The sequence below is a fragment of the Chaetodon trifascialis genome, chromosome 6, assembly GCF_039877785.1.
Source record: "Chaetodon trifascialis isolate fChaTrf1 chromosome 6, fChaTrf1.hap1, whole genome shotgun sequence".
Classification (NCBI taxonomy): Eukaryota; Metazoa; Chordata; class Actinopteri; order Chaetodontiformes; family Chaetodontidae; genus Chaetodon; species Chaetodon trifascialis.
Window position 1 is genome coordinate 20,103,867 of NC_092061.1, and position 9,956 is coordinate 20,113,822.

The 9,956-nt window shown below is 43.7% G+C and overlaps 1 protein-coding gene across 1 annotated transcript; it reads left to right on the forward strand.

Annotated features, from left to right (window-relative positions):
• The first annotated feature begins 450 nt into the window (after positions 1 to 450).
• Positions 451 to 9,934, forward strand: ascc2 (activating signal cointegrator 1 complex subunit 2). The gene is made up of 19 exons (XM_070963729.1): positions 451 to 563; positions 1,844 to 1,950; positions 2,055 to 2,213; positions 3,512 to 3,685; positions 3,835 to 3,964; positions 4,090 to 4,157; positions 4,267 to 4,380; positions 4,896 to 5,008; positions 5,105 to 5,179; positions 5,304 to 5,408; positions 5,514 to 5,582; positions 5,710 to 5,784; positions 6,429 to 6,687; positions 6,802 to 6,998; positions 7,395 to 7,514; positions 7,784 to 8,008; positions 8,153 to 8,243; positions 8,407 to 8,498; positions 8,710 to 9,934. Exons 2-19 carry the CDS (start codon positions 1,867 to 1,869, stop codon positions 8,879 to 8,881), a joined length of 2,322 nt encoding a protein of 773 aa, XP_070819830.1. The 5' UTR covers positions 451 to 563; positions 1,844 to 1,866; the 3' UTR covers positions 8,882 to 9,934.
• The last annotated feature ends 22 nt before the right edge of the window (positions 9,935 to 9,956 follow it).

Consider the following 9,956-nt stretch of genomic DNA (forward strand, 5'->3'; position numbering starts at 1 on the left):
ACCATGTTGCTTTTTTCTGAGAGTTTGACAAATAAAATGAAAAATATGAGTTATATTCTCTTTGTGGATTTGTTTATTACCATTGTCCCTGACTGAACTTTCAAGTGACACTTCTAAACTCAGGAAAGGATGTGTTCATTACTGGAGTGTTCAAGGCCATCTCCTTAGATTGGGGTTAAAGTGTGACTTTTGTTTTGACTGCAAAACAGGTGGTTATAGTATAGTATCTGTAGCACATTTCATTACTCTATATAGTATACAATTCTTGCTTCAACTTTACCTCGACCTCTTTAATTTTTAACCATGTCATTGCATAACATTGCTGTGCACACTTGACATTTTGCTGATCAAAGCGGTTCTGATTCTGTGGCCTCCCTTTGGTCCCCACAAGGGGGCGGTAAAGGCTTTCAGGTGTCGTTTGATTGCGCATGCGTCTTGCCAAAAAGTGTCACTTCCTGGCCCAACACAGGTGATTAGTAAACGTTTGGAAACTGAAACTCCACAAAGGCGTAACGACTTTGATGACATGGCTTGAAAAGAGTTACAGACAGTCACATTAAGAGGTGAGCAGAATTATTAACTTGTTTCATGTACAGTTATTACATACGCGTCACAAGAGGACAGTTATAAAGTCACCGGCTGGTTAGCCACGTTACATTGACGTTAGCTTCACTCCATTCATTGACGTGCTGTTAGTTCTGTTGAACTTGATGAATAGCGGTTAGCTAGCAAGTTATCTTAGCCGACTGCGCCGTTTTTCAGTCAGAAACTAGCTAATAAACGACGTCGAGTGATGGTTGTGGTGCTGTAACGTTCGTGGTGAACAGCACGAACACTACTTTTTATTGACAGTGGTGATTTACGTTGATTTAAGCAGCTAACGTTGACTTGGCTAACTAAGCAGAGGTTGTCGTAGCTGAAGTTTTCCTGGCTGAATAAACTGCTGCTGCTGCTGTTAGCTAGCTAATGGTAGCATCCCCCACTTCAGACACGTTTTAACTGCTTATCTGTCAACAGGAGGTAAATGATGAAAATCCACCCTGCGCACGTTTTATTCCAGTTAATATAATTGTAAGATAATGTACAACACTGTAACTGTTAGAAGTTACTGTTGTTAAAAACAGGAAGTGCAATGTTTCCAACATTTGGGTTAAATCCCCCCATGAATAGGTTTTCTGACACTCTACAACAACATCACTTGTAGAGATGGTAAACACAACAGTGACACGTGTACAATACAACAGCAACAACTGTGTTTGAGTGCTATATTTTATGTAATTTTGGACTGGTATTCGTCTTGCTGTGTTCACATTTACATTTTTTTTTAGGATAAAAGAAGTACTTAAAACAACGATCGTATTTTTTTTTTTTTAGCTACAGCACTTAGATGTATATTCTCAGTATCTTATTTGACATTTTGTGCTCATTTCATGCTATTTACATTCAAACGAAGTAAAAGATAATGAAGTGGTAAGTAACAATAAAGGATGGTAAATAAAGTGATTTGCTCAGTTTTTTGACACAAGAGAACACTAAAATTATGAGAGATTAAAGATGAAAATTGAATATTTTTATGGCAATGTGCTATGAAGGAAGTCTTCTGTCACAGTACATTGATCTGCCTTTACTTCTGAAGTGAAGAATTAATGAGCTATCATAATATTTATGTCATCTCATGCCATGCCCGTCCTGAAAACATTTCCAGAGTTGCCAAAGCTTGTTGTGTTCTGTGATTGAGCAGGTACAATACTTAAGTACTTAAAAAACTGTAAATATGAAATTATGTAACTTCAAAAACCCTACAAGCACACTGAAATAACTGATGATTGGTTTGATTTGGTAGAAAAAACTAGAGCGGGAGACGCCATGGCCTGTGCCCGAGTGCCACTGGATGAACGACAGGTGACTGAGCCTGGCCCGCTGGGAAAAGAGCACACACTGCCTGCACTGGTGAGTCATATTACATAATTTCATACAGACACACACTCAAACAGTAGTCTGCAGTGCTTCAAGAATATCCAGACTCAAACACTTTGCTTTCTGTTCAACATCAGCACCCAGTCAGGAAGGAGGAGCGCTGTTTTGTGCCTTACAAGTCCCCGCCAGAGGACGGCTCTCCTGCTGACGTGGAGGAGTTTCTGGAACGTGCCAAATTCATCACAGAGGACCTGGAGTGGCTGCTCGCACTGCCCCATGACAAGTTCTGGTGTCAGGTGAGGGACTGCTGACATGTAAACATCTCTCTAAGCCACATTTAATTGTATGGTTTGTTTCTCAGAATGTCCGAATTTTATGTCAAAATTACATCTGTAGTCCCTGGCCAGGTGTGCGGTTGGGCTACTGTGTTGGTTAGGATGGCAACTTTCTGTCAGAAAGGTCGAACTCTATGCACCTAAGGGCATCTGGAAAGAAACTGAAGATGATTGACTTACAGAGTCAAAGGCTTTCCTAAGATCCTAAAAACACAGCCTCAACAACACCATCCTTGTCCAATAATGATTGAACTTTATCAGTAAAGAAGCAGTTAACCTTCTTCACTTTGGGTAGGGTAGCAGAAGAATGATTGGTAACACCTCACAGCTAGAAGGTCCAAAGTCGAATCCCGCTGTGGGAGCTGGTGGCAAGTCCTCCACCATGCCTTCGGTGCCTGCTGCTCGAGGAAAAAAGGGGGCCTTTCTGTGTGGAGTTTGCATGTTCACCTGGGGTTTCCTCCCTAAATAACCCCCACTAAAAGCATGCAAGAAGATGATGGTGACGAAGGAGAACTGGTCCCCGGGCGCCGGCGTTGGCTGGCAGCTGGCAGCCCACCGCTCCTGGTCTGCCACGGAGGATCGACAGACCGAGGATGGGATAAATGCGGAGAAAATAATTTCACGGGAAGCATGGCGTGTAGTGTGCAACTAACTCTGTGTGATGTGATAATAAAAAGTATGTTTCTTCTTCTTCTCTTCTTCTTGAGAGCTGCTGGAGAACCACTAAGCTTGTCTAGTAGACACAAGAGGTGTCACATGGTTTTAATTTCACTGGCCAGCTGTTGTATTGAAACTGAAACTGAGTATTTTTGTTTACTTCCTCGGATCCTGAAGAGGAGTTTTTCGTTGAGATAAGGACTTATTCAGTTGTAGTTGAGCTGTGGGTTTTCGTATTCAACACTTGACTGCCTCTTTGGTGGAAGTCTGAGAACATTTTTCAAGGCTGCAACATCCAATGGAGTTGTGTTCATTTGAGGGCAATAGTGGCCACTGAATCAATAAAATAATGGTTGAGAGCCTTAGTGATTTAAATAGGATCTCCTTGAAAGGTTTCTACTGTTTTCAAGTTCAATTTTCTTTCCTATTTAGTGATGTTGTCCTGTCAGTTTCTTAATCTGCCCCCAAATTCATTTAGCTCCTTTTCTGTTTACTTACCCACAAAGGTGTGTGGCAGCTGGACAACTGCAAATGCATGTAAACACTGTAAATTCAGTGATGGCACATAGAAGTTTCCTGCTTTGGTCTGTCTCCTCCACTAGGTGGTGTTTGATGAATCTCTGCAGAGGTGCCTTGATTCATACCTGCATCACGCACCTCGCAGCCTCGATCTCGCCGCCCTCCCCTCTTCCCCGGCGGTGGCCGACATGCAGCGCTCCATCCACAGGGTGGTCTTCTTGACCTTCCTCAGGATGGCCACGCATAAAGAGTCCAAGGTAGGAGCAGCACCCAAATATGAACTCTAGAGAGGGAATAATGATCTGCTCCTCAGTAAAAATACCAGTTCTAGTTTGATTAGTACTGTTTGGGAGTGGCAGTGACAATACTGTGCACTGTTTTATCTGTGTCTTGTCCTCTTTCACAGGAGAACTTCATCACCCCAGCTGTGTTTGGAGAAATTATCTATGAGAACTTCCTGTTTGACATTCCTAAAATTCTGGATCTATGTGTGCTCTTTGGAAAGGGCAACAGCCAGCTGCTGCATAAGATGATTGGTGAGCTGTTACAGTTCAGCTTAAATCATCACATGGTATTTTGATGAGAATCTATCTGTTAGATTAAGATGCATCCTGAAGATTGGTAGTTTTTATCAGTTTGTCACTTCTTTTTTTTTTTCAAGAGAACATCTTTACACAGCAGCCGTCTTACTACAGCGACCTGGATGAGACAGTGCCCACTGTGTTACAGGTGAGATTAGATACCTGTATATTTGTATGGAAAGTGTATGGCTTTCTGTGAGATTCTAGATCATCCTCCTCCTCTCGTTCTCACATCTCTTACTCTCCGTCACCTTCAGGTGTTTGACACCATCCTGGATAAGTGCGGTCTCCACTTAGAGGGAGCCACAGCCCTGGAGCCGATGAAGCTGAGTGCACACAAACAGCCCACTGCCATGACCATGAGCCAGCAGGTGAGACAGACACACATCTTTGTTCATCACTGCATGTGAAACCAATGAACTTACAGCAATATTTAGTATGTTGGCACAAGCCCATTCTGAAAGAAACATTTAACAGGCTGATCTGCTGTGGAGACATCTGGGTTGATGACACATCTTTTGGTCTTTCTTTCCACTTTCTGCTTTAAACCTCAGTGGATAAATCAAGCCTTCCTTAGACATTAGGCAGATTAGCCTGAGTAGGAATACTGTTTTTAAATGTAAGACTTGTCAACAAGACAACATGGTGGTGATCAGGACTTACTGTTACTCCAAAGATCAGAATTTCAAGTAAGTTTGTTTGAAGTTTCAGAAATCTCTTCAAATCCGGACACTTGATTGGTTAAATATAGTCAAATAGAGCATTTTTTTTCACCTCTTTTTAAAATAATGTTGAAAAGACTTGTGGTCTGTGCATGGCTGATCAGATACACAGACAGTGACACTGCTGCTACACGATAATGTATGTGTTTTCTTTTCTGTCCTAGGAACTTGAAGATCTTATTTTGTACCTGTGTGACTCAACCACCACCATCCATGCCTTCCTGGACATCTTCCCTGCCGCCTGCTCCAGCTTCCACTCCCATGGATTCCTCAGCAGGTAGACGGATGGAGTCATTTGGCTCGTACCGCTTTTCATGTTGAGGCACATCTTCGCGAAAGCTTGTCATGATTCTTTTGTTTAATTTCCTGCCAGACTGACCTCGTTTTATGAGACCGCTGTGCCTGATCTCGAGAAGTCGCTGAGGAAGAGAAACTTTGATGATAAAGGGTGAGTTTCTGCTCCATTTGGTGCTTTTAAAAAGGTGAATGCAAGCGCTAAGAAAATAGATTGAGACCCGCTGGCTGAATACAATAATTAATGATAGTGAATAATCTCACAAATCCTCCTTTAGTCTTCAGGAGGACTTATGGAAGAGGTTGTCCCACTCCTGTCGTAAGATGGTGGAGACAGCTCACCTGGTGCTGCATCACACCTGTTTACAGCCCATCCTGGAGGGGTGAGACTTCCAAAGTGTCAGCATGCATAGGAGCAGTATTAGCAATAGCCCATGTTAGCCTTACACCTGCATATATTCATTCTGCTGATGTTTGTTTCTTTGCAGAGGAGAAAACATGCTAACATTTGCCGAGGAGCTCCTTCAACATTTCACATCTTTTTTAACTGAGAAAAGGTAAAGTTACTGGTTGAAATCAAGGTTCGCCTCCATGGCTCTTGGGGGACTTCATGTGTTTCAGCCTCTTTAAATACAATACAATGCGTATGAAGGGGTTTGCTGTTTGGTTTCTTCGTCCTTCCAGGTTCTTGTCAGACTACGATGAGCAGTTCCCCATCGCAGACGACGTCAGCCTCCTACAACAGGCCCTCCCTTTCATGTATCCTTATCAACTTTACAGCAATAACTGTGTAAACAGATTTAAAAAACAGATCTAAAAATAACCAAAGATGGATGTTTTTTTGTTTGTTTTTTCAAGTAAGCAGCAGAGCAAATCAGGTCAAATGCAAGGCAAAGATGGACAGTAGACTGTGGGCCTCTATTTCCAAATGTAAAACATTTAAGTATTTTTTGATCAGTAGAAATGTAGATTTAACCATCTGCAGCTTTAGCTTTAACTCAAAGATTTATTTAAGATACATTTGAGGATGTATGTAAAGTTAATTGCACTACTGAGAAATTAAAACCAATATAGTACATTTAGTGAGACAGTCACAAATTGAGTTTAGAGCTGCGACAGTTAGATTGAAGAATCACCATTTTTTTAAGCAGATATGCAAAACATTTGATGGTTCCAGTGTCTTAAATGTGACAATCTGACCTCTTCGTCTTAATCCACAAAATAGTCAGAGGATTAATCCATAATGATATCAGTCATTAACGGCAGCCCTCAGCATGGCAACAGCTAGTTGTGGTGGAGGGACATTAAAGATGGAAGATTGGTCTCAAAGCCACACTTCAGTGTTAGTAGCAGAGAGTAACGCCTCTAGTGGTTTTATTTCCTTAACCCCCTGTTCTCCTCAGTGATGAGACCCGGACGTCGTACCTGCTGCAGGGGGTAGAAAGTGCCTGGGACAGTGTTGGGCGACGGAAACCACAGAGCCAAATTCAGGACAAAGTCTCCTCAGCCTATCAGGGAGGAGCAAGTGGTGGTGGTGGTGCTGCTGCTGCTGCGTCTTCAGCTGGGTTTGAACTTCAGAATGACCGAGAGCCAGCAGGAGGAGGAATAGAGAGCCTGAGGGGAGCGGAGGCCATGTTGGATGTTCCCCGAAAAGGAAACAACGTGAGTTCTGTAATTATCACAGCTAATTTAAATTACTTAAAAAAGGAGGTTAGACGACTGACCTGGCTTTGACAGAGTGTTTGCTTATTTTCTGTGTCGTCCGTGTGTCATCAGGGTGCAGTGTGTCCGGTGAGCGGGGCAGAGCTGGAGTCTCTGCTGTCATGTATAAGGGACTTGTTGCCTGATTTGGGTGAAGGTTTCCTGCTGGCCTGCCTGCAGGAATACAACTATAACTCTGAGCTGGTCATCAACAACATCCTGGAGGACCGCTTGACCCCCAACCTGGACAAACTGGACCGAGCCATGCCAAGGTAAGGCAGCACACTGGGATGTAATGCTCATAGGCATCTTCTGCCATGTGGATCGTGCTGCTGAGATTCTCATATGGAAAGTGTTCTGTAGTTCAAAAAGAGGTTCTTTTCCAGGAGATAGCAAGTGATTCAATTCATTTTAGTTTATCCTGTGAGAATATTAAGACCTCATGACTGACCTGTCCATGATGTCTGTAATGTCTATCCATCATATCTGTTGTATCACAAAATGATCATCACTATTTTTCTGATCAGCAGTATCTCCTGATGTCATTTGACATTGATATAAAAACAGAGAAAGGCAGCACATCCTCTCGTTCTAGAAGCTAAGAATGTGTTGTCAGGGATCAGGGGTTTTGCTGTGACTTGACCTCCGTTCCTCTTCTGTTCTTTCAGGCCAGCGAAGGAGGAGCTTCCAGATGTTCTGAACGTCAGATCCAATGTGTTTGATGATGACGAGTTTGACGTCTTCCGCAGGGACCAGGTGGACATGTCCCGCATCTGGAAGGGCAGGAGGTGAGAACACACAGGGAACGCTTTACTAATCAGAAATGAAAAATCCCTGGACTCTTTTTTTATGCACCAATTGAATAATAATATAAACCACCAATATACTGGTGACAAAACTGAGCTTTTGCCTGATTCACATCGATATGAAATCCTGCTCAAACTGTCGAATCAAAGCCAAGGAGGACGTCCAGACGTTAATACCTGTTTTTGTAATGCTGCCCTGAAAAACTGCCTGAGGTCAAGAGTCATCTTGCCTTGTTTTCTCACTCTTGCAGGAAAGGTGAGAGCGCTCGAGAGACCCTGAACGACAAGCGGCACATCGCGGAGCAGAGAGCTCGTTATCAGGCTTATGAGACAGTGGTGGACGAGGTCATCATTGAGCCCGGTGAAAGTGCAGCCACTTACGGCCTGGACGACTACGACGATGAGTACGACGACACCTACGACATGAACCAAGTGGGAGCTAATGACCTGGATGGAGACAGTTTGCTGAACAGAAGGTAAATCATGGAGGGCTTTTTTAACTTGGTGTTTGTGTCTTTTGATCCCGATGGTCTCGAGACACAGTGGAGTAGACTGAAGCACCTCTTAATTTCTCAGTGTCAGTGTACTTTTTTTCATTTTCACGTTGTGTTTTCCTGCAGGCCTTTCACAGTCCCACAGGTACTGAGAAAAGGAAACAAACCAGAGGACGACGACGAGGGTGAAGACGAGGAAGAGGAACAGACTTTACCGGTACTGAAATCATTCCAAAATAGCATTACCAACATTGCAGGAAAAAAAAAAAAACATTCTTTCTGACTCATTTTAAAGCTCAATGGGGATACTGCATGATTTGTTATTTCCTTTCTTTTGTGATTTTCCAACTGTGTTTACACGTGGATCCATTTTACTTCAGAACAACGTGAACAGGGACCAGTTTGTGCAGGACCCGGCTCTGCTGAGGGAGAGGGCTGAAGCTAGAAGAGCTGCCATGCACCAAAGGAGAGGGTAGAGTCAAACTTCACTTCTAGCTGGGTTTGAGCTGGGTTTCCAGTCAAAGTTTCTTCATGAAAATATATTTGACAGATTTTTCGCTCAGTAAAGATGTTTTTCCCCCATATTTTGTAGAAATATTGTTTTAACTTGATGGATGTGAACATGTTTAACGTGCACCCTCTGGTAAAATCTCTGCTTACTTCCCCTCATCCTCCTGTTCCAGTTTCCGGCCAGAACGTCCCAGTAACGTGGTGGGCCAACCCAAAGGCCAAGGACAAACCCTGGAGACGTTCCTGGACCGACGCAAGAAGGAGGCCAACAAGAGCCGCGTGTCAAACCACAACCGCCGCACCATGGCCGACCGCAAGAGGAACAAAGGCATGATCCCCTCCTGACCCCTGTGATGACGCTCTGCTGCTGAAACCAAACACACTGAGGGTAGGAGGGAGGGACGGCAGGAAGGCGGCTGAGGTGTGAGTCAGTGAAGGGAAAGAAAAACTGAGGCTTAGTTGTTCTGGGTTAAAAGTTGTGAATTAGGTGCCCCCCGTTTGTCCCCATGATCAAACCTTAGCCCCGAAGTCGCCATCTTTGCCTGAACAGAAAGCCACAGAGGATTTCCAGTTGTTGACTGATGGCAGGTTGAAGAGTTGCATTAGTTCACTGACTTTCTTTGGCAAGGCTGCATTTTGGCCTACGGTCAGAAGTTGCCAAGCAGCTTGTTGAATGTTTGCTGTTATTGTTTAAGCCTAATGGACGTTCAGCCCTTTGGCCCAAATGATCTTCTGTCACAGCTCGTTAGAAACCGAACAGAAGTCGTGAGTGTGAGCCAGAGACCGAGGACAAAGAATAAGACCTTTATATTTGCCAAGTAACAAATCAGTTTATTAAGATCCAGGGTGATCGATCTTTGACATCATCATCATGAAACAGACAACACAGGAATAAAAGGAAACGGCATCCAGCGTTGTGGAGAGATTGTGGCTCCTTCTGTAGCTGGAAGAACAATGACTGACCTGATGAACAAGTCTGGACATCAGCGGCAGACTCGCTCTCACTGCTCGTCCTGTATGAGCGGTTCGTGCGTAGGCTGCTCGCATGTAACCTTCAAGCGGATGCATGTGATGTCATCTACCCAGTTCGCACCACTGTTGTCCAGCCTCCGCAAAAACATGACAAACAAATCTAGGAAAAGAAATCAAGCCTATGACCATCTCACAATGACGCTGTTGTGTTTGTGTTTGGAAGCACGTGCTGCACAGAGAGGCCTCGTGTCTCTCGCAGTCGCTGTGGGGAAACCTCCGACATGTTGCCATGCACACACTATTTTCTACAAAGAGAACAGATCTATCAGAGCATTTCGTAACAAGAAAAGCACATGTAAAAGCTTTTTTGAGTTGACATTGCAAACCATGTGAAATAAATAGAATAACACTGTGGGTTTTGACATCTTTCGAGTTGGAGCCGTCACTG

Coding starts and splice junctions, on each gene's coding strand:
- ascc2 (XM_070963729.1), top strand. CDS start 1,867: ATGGCCTGTGCCCGAGTGCCACTGGATGAACGACAGGTGACTGAGCCT. Junction 1,951..2,054: donor AGCACACACTGCCTGCACTG/GTGAGTCATATT, acceptor GTTCAACATCAG/CACCCAGTCAGGAAGGAGGA. Junction 5,009..5,104: donor TCCCATGGATTCCTCAGCAG/GTAGACGGATGG, acceptor ATTTCCTGCCAG/ACTGACCTCGTTTTATGAGA.